Source organism: Camelus bactrianus, chromosome 16 (genome assembly GCF_048773025.1).
Source record: "Camelus bactrianus isolate YW-2024 breed Bactrian camel chromosome 16, ASM4877302v1, whole genome shotgun sequence".
NCBI lineage: Eukaryota > Metazoa > Chordata > Mammalia > Artiodactyla > Camelidae > Camelus > Camelus bactrianus.
In genome coordinates, this window is record NC_133554.1 from 9,502,891 (window position 1) to 9,519,935 (window position 17,045).

A 17,045-nucleotide genomic window follows, 5' to 3' on the forward strand; every position below is an offset into this window, starting at 1 on the left:
CCGATTGTCCCAAAGAGTTCAAAGTTGACGTTTAGCCACAGACCCAGAGCCAGCTGCCGAGAATGAGCAAGAAAACTAGGGACCTCCCTGACCTTCCAGCTGCACGCAGGTACCGCTCAGGGGTGAAGAAAATTCCATGGGATGGATGATCTATGAATCCATTAACTGAATGCAAATTCCACTAAAATACTCAGGCTGGAGGAGAAAGGCAATTTTAGAAATACCAATCCAAATAATAGGTGCGAGCCCGCCATCCTCTGTGGGTGAGGGAGGGTCTGGGCAGTTGAAGCTGAATCCCCGCACTCCCTCTGCCTCTCGCAGTGCGAGCATCTTGCAGTGAGGACAGCGACCTGGTGTCAAACAATGCATATTTCATGTACAGCGTGGTCCCTAAACACACACCAACTACTTAATTGCCAAAGAAACAGCCATCTGTCCCTAAACCAGAGGGAAAAGCTGGCGGTGTTGGACCAGCTACCGAGAGACTCCAACTTCATGTCACTCTCCAAATCCCTGAAAGGATTTTTCAAGGATGAAGAAATGTTCTGATTTTTTACCTTGCAACCTGACTTGAAATGTAGCTGCTTTTCTAAAGGATAATCTTTCAGGGGGACTTTAAATAGAGATTTAAATATGCAGAGCATTTGACATAATAATTCCTCTTCCAGGAATCTATCCAAACAAGAAAACCCTAATATATACATTAATATTTATGCACAAAATGTTAGTGGAGTGTTGTTTATACTTGCAAAAATCGGAAAAAGCTAAAGTGTCCAGTTACCAGGACGACGGAAGATGTTATCCTTTCACTCAATAAAATATTATTAAGAATACTTACCAAGTATTTTTAATTATCTGAGGAAAAGATCACAATATAAGAAGAGTTTTTTTAAGTAAAACTATATGCAAAGCAGGTAAAAAAAATATACTGAAAGGCAAACTCCAAAGCATTAGCAGTGAGAAAAGGATATATTTTCCAAATGTCATAATGACCTCATGCTACTTATCATCTGGGTCAAAAAGAAGGAGGGAGGAGGGAAGGAGAGGATCGAGGAGAAAGGGAAGAAAAAAGGAGGCATTCCTTCCAGTCTGGATCTATGTTTAATACCCATTTGAATCCTAAGTGTTCAGAGAATTCATGTCACCAGTGTCCATCAACACGTCTTGTCTAGACGGTTAAGGGGTGGAGAGTTCCATGGGGACCTGGCTGGCCTTTGAATAACAGGGTATTGGGTGCTGGGCACTGGGAGACCGAAATGCTGACCCCAGCCCTCCAGTAACTGGCTGTGTGTGATCCCAAGAAAGTCCCTGATCTACTTGGCCCCTGCAGCCCCATCTGGGAATTACTAAGAACACAATACTAAGAAATACTAAGAAACACAAAACACACCTACATCTGTTCTTTCACCAGATTCTTAAAACAATCCGTGAAGGAGGCGGGGGTGGCATTATACCCTTTCTGCGAGACCGACTGTGCCGGTCTCTGCAAGTTGGGGTGCAGCTGGGACGGCATGCCGAGTCCCGGGTCTCAGCACAGGGTCCGTGGGGGAGTGGCCTTGGTCCCAGCATTTCAGCGCCAGTCTCTGGTCCCCCCACCCACCCCGTGGAAGGGCCTGGGATGCATGACTGGTCACAGGTCTCCCAGATGACTCTGGGCCAAGGTCCTCTCCCCCGGATGCTTTGCTAGCAGGCAGGCAGGCACAGGGAGCGGTTACCTTGATAGGAAGGTGTGATGCTGGGTGATGGCCTCGCAGTCATAGGTGGAGGAGTCACTCTGTTTCCGTGGCAATGGCCTCTTGGGCTCATCATCCTCCAACACGCTGGAGACGTCGATGCTGCTTTTGCTGAGACGCTTGCTGCCGGCCAGACTGCAGTCTTCCTCCATCACAACTGGGGTGTCCTTTGCGGCCAAGCAGAGGACAGGAGGGTGCTTTGGTCACTGGAGACTCTGGGGCCCCGCCTCCTCCCCCAGCACAAATGAACCCCTTTCTCCTAAGACTCCTTCCAAAAGGAGCCACAACACAGTAATGGTGGGATTTTAGGCACAGGGCTGTGCCCCAGGTCCAAAGGACTCAGAGACCCAGTGGGAATTTGGACAGCCGTCGGGGGACCTAACCCTAAATGGACGTCAGTTTCCTCACCTGTAATGACAATCTTGCTACTCTTGTGGGATGGTGATACGATACTTTGTAACCTGGCTGTCAGGGCACAAACAGGAAGGGCTAGTACTCCCCCAGGAGAGGCCCTGCTCCCTGGGGGCCGGGGCGGGGCTCCCAAGGACAGACCCTCCCCCACTGCCACCCTCCCGCCCGCACCTGGGTGCTGCTGATGCTCCCCTTCCGGCTGCAGCTGCCAGGACTGTCACCCGCGGGCCCTGCGCTGTAGCAGATGGCGTCGAAGGCCAGGAGGCCCCCCACACAGTCCCCGATGAGACACACCTGGAGAAGGCAGAGCTGGGGCTGCAGACCTGCCCACTGCTGGCCCCTCACCCCCACACCCAGCCAGAGCCTGGCCCAGGGAGGCCCTGAGAGTCCCAGTAAGGGGACAGGAAGGTCAGCCTAAGGATGGGGACCAGGCTAGGGTCAGGGGTCATATCTAGCCAGGGATTGGCATGCACTCAAAAGCAGAACCCAGATGTTGGCCTCAATTTTCCTATCTGTAAAATGAGGACAAATCCAAAGATCTCAAAAGCCTCCTCGGATCTCAGAAGCTCCAGCTCCAGAACCGCCTGGTCTAGATCTTTCAGGCAGATCCCAGCCTCTCTCCGGGCAGGGACCAGGACGGGGAGGGGAGGGCTGCTGTCCTACCTGCCCACTGAAGCCAATCCCATCAGGGGATTTGAGGAACTCTGCGTAGACCTGGTTGGCTCGCTCGATGACGGTGGCAACAGCATCTTGGTACTGCGGGGAGGAGATGGCCAATAGGGGCAGGGCGGCCAGAGGGACGTGGTCCTGGCTGGTGTTGAGACAGCCCTCGTCGTGGCTGTAGGGGTTCAGGCTGCAGACAGGGGGCCAAGGTGAGCCCAGCAGGGATCAGGCAGAGGGGGTGGGCTTGGGGCTGCGGACGGGGCAAGAGAGAGCACGTGCTGGCCAAGCATTGGGCCTTTGGCTTGGGGACTCTTCAGGAGGACCCAGGCAGGAGCCAGAAGAGCCAAAAGCACAGGCCATGGGGCTTTGCAGAAAAGTCTGTGACCCCAGAAAGGACTAAGAGAGCCTTCCCACATAGCATCCCCACTGCCAGGAGGTTGACTGTCCAGCCCATGCATGGGCCCCCTCACTTCCCTGCCTCCCTCTCTCTGGGCAGCTCAGCCCCATCTGGGACCAGCTCCCAGCTGCCTGTGCCTGCCCTCACCCCCACCCATACTACCTCTGTCCCCTGAAGCGTGGGACCCAGATGGCGGGGAGGGACAGCAGAGGCAAGGACTGTAGGCACACCCTACCCAGATCCTGCCCTTACCCCATCGTCGAGCTCAGATTGACCCAGGGCCCAAAACTAATCCCACTAGGGACCTGATGGAAACTGGGGCAGGTGACAGGACTCAAGGCACCCTGGGCAGGTGGCAGAGCCCTCATGGTGGGCCAGGCGGGCCTAACAGCCATTCCTCATCTCCAAAGAACACAAATTAGAGGAAACAGCCCTCGATTGCAGCCGGAGAGATTTTAATTAGCTGAGAAAGAGCTCCCTCCCAGCGGTGATTAGGGGTGATTGATGGCCCAGCAAGGCGCTGCCTGGGGGAGAGGGGTGGCCCCTCTCGCTGTCCTCTCCAGTGGCCGTCGGGCCATTCGTCTTCCTGGAGATCAGGCCTGGGCTGGGTAACCCAGCTCTGGAGGTCAGATATCCTAGGGGCGAGGGGGTGCAGTGCCCTGAGATTGATTGTGCAGGAACACAATTAACTCCCGATTGTTGGAGTGTGATGAACGGAGCCTTCATTCAGCTCAGCTTCCCAAACTCGCTGCTGAGCAAAAGCCTGGAGCGAGTGGAGATGCAGATTCCAGGGCTCTGCCCCTCCTGACTCAGAAGTCCCAGGGGGAGGCCCAGCTGCCCAGCAGTTTAACAAAAATCACAGCAGGGATCTGGGCCGTTAACCAGGTTGGAGAACCATGCTCCTTCCCGACCTAATCTCCTTCCTTGTCACTCTGACTGAGACCTGTCCAGAACGTGTTCAGGGAACACGGATAAATCAGAGACGGGTCTCTGCTCCCCATCCAGAGGGCAGGGGACACTTTCCTTTCTCTCGCAGAGGGGAAAAATGAGACCCAGAGCATCCACTCCCACTCCCCCAGGGAGCTGGCACCAGGCTAGGGGGTCTCTTTCCACCCTCTCCCGAACCCCACGTGGTTGGGGGCTCCTTGCTGCAGAAGCTGTGAAAGGAGGTGAGGGGCGGGACAGAGATGCTGCTGGCTTCCCTTCTGCTGGGACTGCAGAAAGTTCCCGGCTCCAGTCCCAGCCATTGGCCACACACTCTACTAGATGCAGGTGCTCAGGGTCGTCTTTGCCTGCACCGCTTCTGAGCAGCCAGGGCCCCTACCTGGTTCCAGACACCCACCTCCAGCTGGTTCAACAGGACAGGCACCTGGGGAGCACAGGAGGGAGCCCTCGGGGCCTGGAGTAGGGTCAGAATGTCTCAGAGGCCCCCAGGTCCTGAGGGGCCTCCCCTCTTCCTCTCTAGCCCACTGACCACCGATGGACAGACTGCCTTCTCTCCTCCAAGGACGGTGATCTGAGTCACGGCTAATCCCCATGCCCTGCTAGGTGCTTCACATACATAAGCACACCGAAGCCTCACAAAAACTCCAGGAGGTGGTTATTACCATGGTCATCCCCATTTTACAGATGAGGAAACTGAGACAGGGAGAGGATAAACAACTTCCCCCAGGTCACAAAGCCGGAACTCAAATTCAGGCTGATCGGAGAGCCCACACCCTTAACCAGGTTATGCTACTCTCAAAGCACACTCAAAAGTCACCTCCTCCAGGAAGCCTCCCTGGCCCTCTCTCTGAATGTCCACTGTGCCCCGTGCCACCTCCATCATAGCACACATCCCTACTGGCTCTAATTATGTGGCTCAAAAGTAGGGCTACCTGGGTTTAACTCCTAGGTCCATCAGCTGGGTTACTCTGTGGGAAATTGCTTAACTTCTCAATGCCTCAGCTTCCTTATCTGTGCCGAGACCTGGCCCCCCTGCGCACAGGAAGTGGATCTGAGCTCTCTCTCATAAGAAACCAGCACCACCCAGCCCCGGGCAGAGGAGGACTCAGTGGGCAGTTGTAACTGCTTTGGACTCTTGCTGACCACCTCCCACCAGTGATGCTCGTGGTCAGTCAGGGTCTGACATCCCACAGAGGCACCCACCTGCCCACAACGTACCGCATGGCAGGGGCAGCCCCTCCGCTTAGTCCTGCACCCGCCCCCCGCCAGGCCATACAAGCAGAAAGGGACTTACTTGGAGACAAGTGAGAAAGCCTCAGAGCAGATGGCAGGACAGGAGACGAACTTGATGAGGATGTGGCCCAGGGCTGCGGGGAAGTGGGCACGCGTGACCTTCTCCAGCACGGAGCTGAAGGTGTGGATGTCGGCCACCTTGCAGGATGGGTCCCCTGAGCCCGTGTCCAGGATGTTCCCCCCGTGCAGCACCAGCAGGAGGACGTGTGTCTTGCAGGAGCGCTGCGGGCAGCCTTCCTGAGGGGGACACCAGTTGGGATAGAGAGCCGGGCACAGGGAGACAGGGGGCGGGAGGCACACAGAGAATCACAACCACACAGGGGGACTCTGACGGCACCCCACTCTGCACTCAGAGTGAGGGGGCACAAGCTACCAGGAGGGCAAGCCCCTCCGTGTTAGGGTGGGAAGAGTCCCAAGAGACCCTTCTTGTTTGTATGGGAGCCAGAAGCCCAGAGACGGACAGGGAGCAGCCAAGGTCACACAGCAAGTCAAATGAAGAGCTGGGTGAAAACTGGGTGGCTTGAGGCTCTTCCCAACATCCTGGCCATAGAGGTGGCCCAGACACCCTCAGAAACCCAGCCCACCTCGCTGTCTTCATGGATCTCGATGCTTCCCTGGGCTGGGAACCTCTGTCTTCTCAAGGAAACCCGGTACAGTTCTCCTGTGGGGGGAACAGAGGACTCAGCATCTCCAGGCCTCTCTCATGGTGGCCAGACCTTCTTCAGGGCCCAGCCGGCACGAGGCCTGGGCTCCACAGGTGAGCTGGAATGAGAGTCTGGAGCAAAGGGGAGTCACGCCGCCGCCGAGGCCCCGCCGCCAACATCCACGCAACCTGAAACCTTCCTCCTCCCGAGGAAAGGTAGGCCAGCACGGGTGCTGTCCCTGAGGCCAGGCAGGAGCCATCCTGCGTTCTTATCAGTAATGACAACAACAGGACGAGTGTCGCCTGGTGACTCCCACTTCCAGTTACGAGTGGGAACTTGGACCAAGCATCCCTCTGAGAACAGCTAGAGGAGCTGGATAAAATCATTTAGTAAAGACCCATTTGAAGCTCTCAAAGCAATAGCACGGCCTTAAATAACGGGAGCCCAGTCCAGAGGAGGTGGCTCCTCTGAGAGGCAAGGCCAGCATTTGGTGGCCATCACGCATGAGCTTCAGGGTGCAGCTGGCCACTGCCAGAAATGCCTTCCTTGTGTCTCTCAGCTGCCACCTCCTCCTCCAGGAAGCGCTTTTCGGCATCCAGTCCTCCTTGAGCTCTCATTCCTCTAACACAGGGATCTGTAAACCACAGCCTTGCACCGTATCCGGTCTGCTGCTTGTTTTTATCAATAAAGTTTTATTGAGACGCAGCCAGCTCTTTCCTTGACGTATTGTCTGTGGCTGCTTTTGTGCCGCAGTGGCGGAGTTAAGTATTTGCCACAGAGTCCTTACAGCCTGCAAAGCCTAAAATAGGTACTCTCTGACCCTTTACAGAACAGTTCATCTGATCTAACACCCATGGATTTAGGAATCTAAATGTCCCTACATTGGGTTCTCAGGTGGAGAGAGGCCTCAAAGACATCCAGTGGCCCTCACTGCCCACTCAGGGATGCCTGCCATCCTGAGGAATCCTCACCTCCTCTCCTGTCTCCTCGTGAGAAGGATGCTTATTTTCTCTGTGTGGCTGAACTACACAGCTAGACTGTGAACCCCTTGTTTGCCTGCAGTGACGGGGAACTCACTCATCTCTTAAAGCAGCCCTTTCTCCTTCCCACTCCACCCTCAGCCCCTGCCCCGAGCCAGGAGTCACAGCTGGGAAGGGTCCTTTCCCGGGGCCTTGTGGGCAACCCCGGGTAGGTGTGGGTGGGAGCCCTGGCCAATGGCTGCTTCTGAGTCAACATCTTCTCAGCAACTACTGGCCCCAGGGGAGGGTGCGTCTGTAAAGAATTCCAAGGGAGAAGCTTTCCTCAGCAGGGAAGTGCATTTCTGAAATAGTCTGTCCTCACAGATACAACCCCGGTCTAAGGGTAACTGCTTTATGAGCTCAGAGCTGCTGCCCACACAGACAGGAAATCGTTTCCCAAATGATGGAGGGGTTTGACTTGGAGGAAGAAGAGGAAAAACTTGTTCTGAGGCCTGGCTCTGCCCAGCACTTACTAAGTTTCCCCCAGTGGTTCCCTCCACCTTTATTCTAACATCCTATAGAACTTGCCCGAGCTTGGCTGGAAGTGGCCTGGGCCCTGCCTTCAGGACAACATCGTAATAAAGGCACTAGCAAAGGTCTCAGCTGTATTGAACACTGATTATGTCCCAGGCTCTGTGAGCTTTACAGGTACCATCTCATCTAGTCTGAGTAGTGGTCCTCTTGCTATTCATCCCATTTTATAGATTAGAAAACTGAGGTTTGAACAAACTAGGTCCCTTGCCCCAGACCACACAACTGGTAAGACAGAGTGAACCCAACTATGAGTACCCAACACTTAGCAGAAGAAGATGCTTGATAAGGAGTGCCCCCTCCCCACCTCTGACCTCTCCAGCTTCCCAGTAAGATGGACTCGACAATCCGGATTCTGCAGCAGGAAAAACGTGTGCATAAATTGCTAAGTCGCCCCTTGAAGACTGAAGTCCAGGTCCGCCACCACAGCTCCTTTGCCTACCGCATGTAAAACAGTTTGCCAGCAGGAAACCCCAAGAGCATCCAGGAGGGAAGCTGAGTGTCGCTTCCCCAGGACGAAGCAGCCAAGCTTCGTGGCATGTGCAGCTCTGGGGCAGGCAGACCAGGAAGAACCAGGAGCTGGGCAGAGCTGAGGTCGTGGGCATGGAGCCGGGGAGACCCCGTATTGCTGGAGCTGGGAGAAATCTGGTTGAGACCATGGACTTTGGAGACAGAATGCCTGCCTGGTTCAGATCTTGGCTCTTACTAGCTGTGTGACCTATGCCTCAGTTTCCTCATCTGGAACATGGGCATAATAATAGTAGCTATTTTGCAGAGTAGTGATGAAGATAAATCAGTTCATATATACAAAGTGCTTAGGACAGGGCTTGAAACATAGCAAGTGCTATGTAAGTGTTAGTAGTTTATTATTATTTGTATTATTATTGCTTTCCAGGGTACATCAAGGGGGTGCAGAGCTGGGGCTACAGCTGATACAACAGGGCCAAAGGCTGGTGGGGACATCACCGCCTCCACACTCCTGCCCTGCCCCCAAGTCCCTCCCTGAGCCCTGGCATTCTCCCCAGCCTTGCTGGGCTGGATGCCTGCTTGCAGTGTGATTACAGAATTAAATGCTATGATTGCCACAAATTACCATAGCGAGACTATAAATAAGTTGCAGGGAAGACATGAGGGTCCTGCCACCTCCTGGGCACCATGCCCTCTGTTAGGTGGGGACTGCATCCCGCACCCTCGCTGATTACACAGACCGAGAGCACCCGCATCCTTGATCTGCCTGTGGCCAGCTCCCTGGGGGCCCATGTGATGCTCTGGGCATAAAACCAGTGCTGCGCCCTGGCCGCCAGTGATGCTGAGGCAGGTCCTGGCTCGGTGGGGATGGGAGCTTGGCAGGGTTGTCCTCCGCAACCCTCACCCCTTCCCTAGCCAAGGGGGAGAGTCTGGCCTCCCATGCCTTTTGCTCCCTTTTAATGCACAAAAGCCAGAGATACTTTGCTCTGGGAGAGAGAGGCAGGGAGACCTAGACTGCCAGATCTAGACTCTGGCCCCCAGGGAGTTGAGAACAGGACCAGTTTCCCTGTCTCCGGTCTTAGCAGAGGCCTCTGTCAACAAGCAGAAAGGCAGCCTAGAACCCATCTGCCTGTACCTTGCCCACAAGGGGTCTGCTCTTCTAAGAACCAGACATTCCTACCACAGTGACTGAGGCCACTGGCTCTGAGTCACCCACAAGACACAGCTCTTCCACGCTTCCACGCCTTTGCTCGCGCTGAGCTCTCTGCCTGGTAAGCTCTTCCTCCCTCTGCAGATCAGCAAATTCCTCCCCATCCTTCAGAACTCTGCTCAATTGTCACCACCTCTGGGAAGTGTTCTCAGATCTACTTGGGCGGAGACGGTTATCTCAGAACATGCCTGGCGGGGCCTGGCTTATTACGATGACCTCACTTGCCAATTTTCACATCAGACTGTGCACCCCTTGAGAGCAGGATTTATCAGCCTTCGGGATCTAGCACGACATTTTTGTGAAAACTTATTGCCCGTGAAGATCCCAGGGTGCACATGACCTAGGAGACATCGCTGTGCTGTCAAACCCCCAGGAGAAGTCGGAAGGGATCAGGGGAGCATCAGCCACTGGGAAGCACATTTCCTGAAGGGCCCCAGGGGAAGCGGTGTCAGGGAGCCTCTGGGAATTCTGGAGCAGCCTGGCCTGGGCCTTACCGCTCTGCCCCTGGAGGCTTTCCCAGAGCCTCTGCTGACAAGAGCTGTGGGCACGGGGTCCTGAGTGGTGGGGAGCCACATACCAGGGACCCTAGGACCTCATTATCAGGCTGCCTGTTTCTTCCCACTTCCTGCTCATTTCCGTTTGCATGGCTCTATTCAGGCTGGGTCCCTGCCGTGCCTGGATTTGGGGTGCGGTGGGCCCCCAGATGTTTCTGAGACAACATTTCATGACCAGCTCTGAGGCAGGCCAGCTCCTGCAGCGCCTGCTCCCCGCAGCCCTGCCAGCCCTGGCACTGGGACCCGTGGCCCACCCAGCTCACCATAGCTCCTCCTGCCGGCTGAAGAATAGAGGCTATTTTTGCTTAATCACAACCTTGGAAAGGCACAAATCGTGATCATCCCTTCTGATTACTGATGTGCCACACTGCTCTTGAGACAAAAGCCAAGGTCGTCCCCCACACTCGGCACCCCAAGCAAAGCATCATGCAGTTTGGCTGAAAAGTCCAACTGTCTCCATTTCTCTTGCTGCCAGCCACTGGGACCCACAAGGAGCGGATGCTGGGAGAGGGGGTGCCCTCGGGCTGAAACTGACTACCTGATTTTACCCTCTATCCTACCAGCCCTGCCAGTTGTCCCACCTCTCTTTGTCCCTCCTGGAGTCAACCTAGCAGAGCTGGGCCCAGCTTGAGACCACGTGGGACATCCTGAGAAGTATCTGCAAACATATCTAATCCTTTAGCGCACGTGGAAACACACACATGAGCAAACACACACAGATTTTTTTGGATGAACCCAATGGCTTTGCTCTCTTGCTCTGATGCAGGATGCGGGAGATACACGTGGAAAGGTCTAGCACCTCAGTCAGCAGCAAGCAGGTGCTCAGGCCGTGGATGGCCCCAGTCCCGCGGGTAAATCCACGTGGAGAAGGATACACATACAGGAGACGGGCATGGAAAGAATCCTGGGATGGGAGACGACTGCCCTAGTCAGATGGTGACCTTGGGCACTCTCCCACCACTGCAAAATTAAAGGATAGGACCACTTAAGAGTCGGGCAGTCAGAGATTCCATGAGTCCCAGCACGCTGTGTGAGTTCAAGCCTCCATGCCCAGCAGAATTAGAGCCTTGGCCCTGGACGGACCTGCAGGCATGACTGGCGAGTAGCTCTGAGGGACTCTGGAGGAAGGAAGAGGAACCAGGAAACAGCAGGTGGCAAATGTCACCTGGATTTTCAGAGTGCCTGACTCCATCTAGGGAGCCTAGTATCAATTTCCAGGCAAGACCTGTTGCAAATTAATAACCAAGTGTTTGGGGCCCTGAGAGAAGGAAGCAATGGCTCCCAGAGCTCTGATCGGCTCACTTGGACGTCTCTTGTCCACCCCACCTCGTTGCTTGTTGGGCAGGGTCTCTGAGCTGGGAACCTGAGGAGGCACCAAGGGCGAAAAGCACCTGGGGAGGAGGGGGACACCGGCAGAAGGACAAACCAGGTGGGAACCTGCAGTCCTCACAGCAGCTCAAGGAGCGCGGGTTCATGAATGGGGCCAGGATGCGGGTGGGACAGCGTGAAACCGGGGAACGAATGGGCCCTCGATGGATGGGTTTTAAGTGTTTTTAAACCAGTGAACTCTTTTGCCCATTGAAATGTTCCTCAGGAGGCCAGCTTGCAGAACAGGTGAAAGCGGACGGCTCCGGCTATAGCAGGATGGGGGGCCCGGAGCCCCACTTCCTTACTCCACCCCCTCCCCTCCCCTAGGCAGCCCCCGAGGGCTCCGGAGCACATCTAAAAAGCCATCAAGGTGGTCCACCAGCCAGACTCCAGGCCCCCCTCCTCCACAGCGCCCCAGCCCCCCGCTTTGCGAAGAACAGAAATCGAAGTGGAGGGCTGGGAGGATGGGCTGGGGGTCTGATACTGGAAGAACACACACCAAAATGTTGCTAAGTGGTTTTCTCCAGATGGTGGGATAATGGGTGATTTTAACTTTCTACTCTCTACTTTCCAATTTTTCTCTAGCAAACCCCTATTTCTTTTCGTTTAAAACTATTGTAATGAACATATCGATTGAATAGGCACTACCAGCACATGTTACATTTACGATAGATCATTTTCAACCAGCTCCAACCCGCTACTCAGCTAAATGCAAACACTTCAGACAAAGCAAAATGAAATGCCCTGCCCTCTGGGCGCTGACAGCAAATGAGGGAATGCAAGAAGGAAGAGAGGTGCTTACGGAAGGGAAGAATAAATGCAAAACGCGGTGAGTGACTCACCATCTTACATTCGGGTTAAAAATCCAACTTGACATCACTTGCCAATTCCTCCTCCAGTGGTTATTGCCCAAACTTGTGTCAGGGCTGAAAGTATCAAGATGAATCAGATATTCAGCAGGTGCCCAGGGTCACATAAGCAAGGCCGGGTCACATGACAAAGACCTAGGTCATATGGAAACGCTCCATCACAAGACCAAGGGCTGCACACAGCCTAGGCCGAGGTAAGGAGACTCCCAAAGGTAGTCAGCCTCTGGGGCTGCACACACTAGAGATTTTGGACTGAGGAGGGGACGTCCCAGTCCTGCCCCTGCAGCTCAGGCCACTTCGACAGCATATCTGGAGCCCAATCTTGGGGCAGGAGAGCTGCAGAAGGGGGCCCAGCCTGGGGAAGAGCCGGCTTTATGGGACGTGGTGCAAATCCCAGCTGAGCTGTGTTCAGGTCACGGGAGCAGAAGGCAGAGTTGGGATGAATAGAGGTGAGGATAGTTTCTGGAGAGTTCCAAATTTCAGCACAACCAAGGAAATGTGCAACACAACAGAGCAAGAGTGACCCACGCTGGCCTGGAGGCAGAGGCTCTCCTGCAGGAGGCTGTACAAGCGAGGGATGAAAGTGGTCACTTCGCAGGGACACTGGCAGAGAATTTTCATCCAGGGCTGGGGGATCTGGGCTGAGCCCCCTCCTGGGACTCCCTAGCCTTTTGTGGGTCGGAAGCCAATCAAGTCAGCCTGGATTCATCTGGCTAAAGAGGCCAAGCCCCCAGGGGCCAATTAATCCCCCACAGAGGTGCTAGTCCCCTCTAAAGCCTGACTCTTGCCCGATCCCACCTCTTGAAAATATGCTGTTGGCCACCCCAAGGGAGCATGGGGAAGCTCTGAGGAGCTGCTCCCTTTGGGGAACGCAGCTCTGATGGGGAGGGTCGCCATCTTGAATCAAGCCAGGGAAAGTTTCAGATGTACAACCATGAAAAACTCTCCTGCCACGGCACAGCAATGCTTGAAGGGCTTGGCATCCCCTGTCCTGGTGACTTTCCTGTAATAAACGCAGACCTCCTCAGACGATCCTCACCCAGTGTCTCAGGCAAACTTCACATCCATCCTGAGATGTCGGGGGCTCTGCTCATTTTACAGACGAGAAAACCGAGGCTTGGAGAGGTTAAGTGATTCATCTCAGGATGTAAGTGAACGGGCTAGGGATTTGAACCCAGGTCACCCAGCCAGGGCTGTCATCCTCCTGAAGCACCACTCCACCATGGTGGTGGGGGTGGGTAAGAAAGGGGTGTTCTTGTCACTCTTGTAAATGCCTCCACAACACAGCCTGCCTGCAGAGCGGTCCCCGGCAGGGAGGAGAAGGGGGAGAGAGGCTGTTAGGAGAAGCCTGCCTGAACCTTTGGGTCCTACCCTCTAAGGAACCTCCCTCAAGCCTGCCCTCGCCCTGCTTGGAAGTCAGCCTGCAAACAAAGGAACACAACGGCAGACTCCCAGCGGCAGCGGCTTCCAAAGGGACCTGGGCTCCTGCAAAGGGGCGGGGCGGGGCGGGGCCCTTAAACAAATGAGAAGGTGCTCAACCTTAGAGTCCTAAACTACAGGAGTGCTCATTGAAATTACTCTAAACTGCCTTTTTTTTCACCTCTCAGAGGAGCAGTTTGCAACACCCAGGTGCCCAGGGTGTGGGAAAAACAGCCCCTCCTCATTCATGGCGGGTGAAAGCAGAAATCAGTAAGTACCACCTCTGTGGAGGGCAGTTCGGCAAGGTCATTCCAAATACAGAATGCCCTTGACCCAGCAACTCCAAGTCCATGTGCAAAATGACATCGCTACAACACTACCCATTGCCACACTCTCTACAATATAGACAAAAGACAGAAAGCAACGTATACGACCACCAAGAGGTGCTTGGTTCAGTAAACTAGGCCGCAGTGAAATCTGACACACCCAATGCAAAGAGTGATGCCCCTCTGAACGTATTAGATAGAAAAATGCTCCCAATATATTATCATCTGAGCAAAACAAGGTGCAGAGTGGAAGGCTCCCATCTGTGTGGGGTATATATAAAGATACATAAATGAATATTTATGGAGATGTTCATGTACGCATCTTCTAGAATGTTCTAGAAGAACCTAGTCACAGTCGTGGCTTCTGGGGAGAGGGACTGGGTGAGCTGGAGGCCGGGAGAGGGAGGCACGCTCATCACCTTTGTGCCTTTAGGATTTTATACCGTGTACATCTGCTACCTACTCAAAAGACAGATTAAAAATAAGAATTTTTTCAAAATGCCTGTGGCAGGGTGATTTTTTTTTTTTTTTTTTTTTTCTGAGCTACCAATTTGTATTTTCTCCCGGCTCTGGCTTCTTTGCCTCTGGGGAGCTTTGTGGCATAGCTTCCTGGCTCTTGTTTCCAAAAGCCCTTTTGTTCCCAGGAGAAAAGGATTTGAGGAGACAGAGTTTCCCTCAGACTGAAAAGAGATCCTCACCCCCTGCCCCAGGCTGAGGGGAGGAGAGAGACCTGGGCAGGGAGCCCTCGCAACTCAACTCGGGGTACCCTCGCAACTCCAGGAAGATGGAGAATGATTTGGGGGACGGTGCCTGGCCACCCTGTGCCCTGAGGAGCCTGGTCCCTAGGCCAGGTCGCAGACCAGGACAAAAGGAAGTACCAGGCTGGGGCCCAGAGCCCCGCCATGTCCACAAGTGTGGACAGAGTTCCCTGCACACACACATGCATAAACGCCGTTCTCCCACCAGGGGAACAAGTGTAGGAAAATGAGGAAAAGAGGCGGCCCTGGAATCACAGAGCGGGCGCTCTGTGAGGGCTGGGAGTGGCCCAGGGCACTTTGCTGTGCCTGGCGGGTTTTCTCAGCCTGTGAATGAAGGCCTCCTACCAGACACTCCTCCAGTCACGCTGCTCAAGAGCCCTTCTTTTCCTGCTGGAACCCCAACAACTCTCACTGCCCTACAAAGACCTTATCCCGTCAGCCCACACTGTTCTCTCCTCCAGCTTCTGGCTTCCCGCATCCTGACTGAGGCCCCAAGTGGTCTGTCTGCAGGCCCTGCTCTCTGCCAACATCTCCCACCACCCACCCCGCACTCTCTGAGCTCAACCACCTCAGCCTTTGACAATTTTCAAACATCCCATTTCCCTTTGACCACAGGTCCTTTGCACTGTCTGTTCCCTATGCCTGGACTCTTCCTCTCACTCTCTCTGCCCAGACATTTCCTACAGAAACCTCAGTGTTCCTTCCTCCTGGGGGCCTTTCCTTCTTACTCCCCTCCTCCCTAAAGCACCATGGCTCTCTATTTCCTGGGACTAATCCTTATTCTTTAAGTCTTGTGGTTATTTCATTTCTGTCTTCCCCCTCCTCCAATCCCCAGACTGTATGATCCTTAAAGGCTGAAACTGGATTTGTTTTTGCTCCATTTTATCCCCAGAGACTATCAAGGTGCTGGCATATAAAAGAGGCTCATTAAATATTTTTTCAAACAAATGGATGAATGGACTAATAATCTGTTCCTATTTTGCGCCCCTATGTGTGTCAGAAGAAGCCCACGTCCCCAGCAAAGCACAGGCAGACTCACACAGATGCACGCTGATCCTCACATAAATGAATGCACCGATGCATTGACACACACACTAATGCACACACGCAAATGCATGGCACACATTTCCCTACATGTGCGCACACACACACGAACAGACCACACCAAGCATAGGCATATGCGCACACACGCAAGAAAAGTGCTCCCAAGGCGGACGTCTGCCACCCTGAGCTCATTAAAGCCGGCTAAATATAGCCCGTCTGCAGCTGTGCTCAGCAAGCTGCCCACACAGGCCAGGAAAAGACACCCGTTACCAGGCAGAGGAGTGGGGAGGCCAGCCATGGGCAGGGGGCTTCACGCACCATGCCTGTGGGGGGCTGCTAGGGACACAGAGTAGCCCCTTGGTGGCTGGCCTGGGCGTTCAGAGCTGCTCCTCTGGTCACTGAGCTCAGGCAGTGGGACGTGAAGCCAAGTCACATCGCCACGAGAGCATCTTCATCCTCCCTCTCTGTCTCTTTGGGGAAACCACACAGGTTTGTCTGACAGTTATTGTGGTCAAGGAGCCAAGCTCAGTCCAGGACCAGGCACTGGAGTCAGGACACAGCCTGGGACAAATCGGGGTTCAGTTAGTGGCTTAGGGTAGAGGCTCAGTCCGGGAATGAAAATCAAGGGTCTGTCTAGGACCAGGATTGGGATTCAGTCTGGACCACTGTCGGGAACAAGAGGAAATTGAGACTCCCACTCAGCACCCTGTTCTACCAAGCAGGCATGGCCACAGGCAGACCCTCCCCACGCCTGGGGCGCTGGCTGCTGCCCCCATCCCTGCATCTGATGCCTGGCACTGGCCCTGGGAAAGCTATCTGATGACGACAGGTATAGGTCACAAGCACGGGTCATGTTGTGCTGCACCCTGACTGGGTCCGACGCAGAGCACCCTGTAGTAAGTCCTCCTGTCCTGGAATCTGCATCCTCCCCCAAGCCCCCGCAGGTGGAGACGAAACAGAAGTCTCTCCAACTTGCACTCTTCTGTACTGTGCACATCCTGGACCCCAAGGTTTGGGGGACATTTAGTGGAGCTGGTTCTTGAAGGGAGTACCTGTGTGACACAGGGGACAATGGGGCACCTCCCCAGGTACCTGGGGTGAGCAGAGAGGAGAAATGTCAGGAAAACGGGAACTCAGACCAGACATGGGACCAAGCTCGGGAGATGGAGGAGCGTGGAGACCTGGGTTTGAGCGCCTTCTGTGGAAGGTTTTTTACCCCTGAGTCTTCACCTTCTCAACATGACGTGGTTGTAATGACTGGAGCCCTCGCCAGCATCCAGGTGGTCATGAAGACCAGAGAGAATGGCCTGGACAGCGCCCAGCACACTGCAAAGCTGCTGAGAGGGGAGCGAATGGAACAGAGGGCAGAGGCCAACGGTGCTTGGTCCCATGG

The 17,045-nt window shown here is 54.5% G+C and overlaps 1 protein-coding gene across 4 annotated transcripts in view; it reads right to left on the reverse strand.

Annotated features, from left to right (window-relative positions):
• PITPNM3 (PITPNM family member 3) overlaps window positions 1-17,045 on the reverse strand; it is a 79,974-nt gene that overhangs the window by 17,904 nt on the left and 45,025 nt on the right. For 2 of the 4 annotated variants that reach the window (XM_074342451.1, XM_074342450.1), the window contains 6 exons: window positions 6,027-6,103; window positions 5,444-5,679; window positions 2,808-2,997; window positions 2,316-2,438; window positions 2,142-2,198; window positions 1,716-1,900 (listed from right to left, as the gene is read on the reverse strand). In XM_074342451.1, coding sequence (XP_074198552.1) covers window positions 1,716-1,900; window positions 2,142-2,198; window positions 2,316-2,438; window positions 2,808-2,997; window positions 5,444-5,679; window positions 6,027-6,103 — 868 coding nt within the window. The remainder of the gene's footprint in view (window positions 1-1,715; window positions 1,901-2,141; window positions 2,199-2,315; window positions 2,439-2,807; window positions 2,998-5,443; window positions 5,680-6,026; window positions 6,104-17,045) is intronic. The other 2 variants (XM_074342453.1, XM_074342452.1) reach the window with 1 other exon arrangement.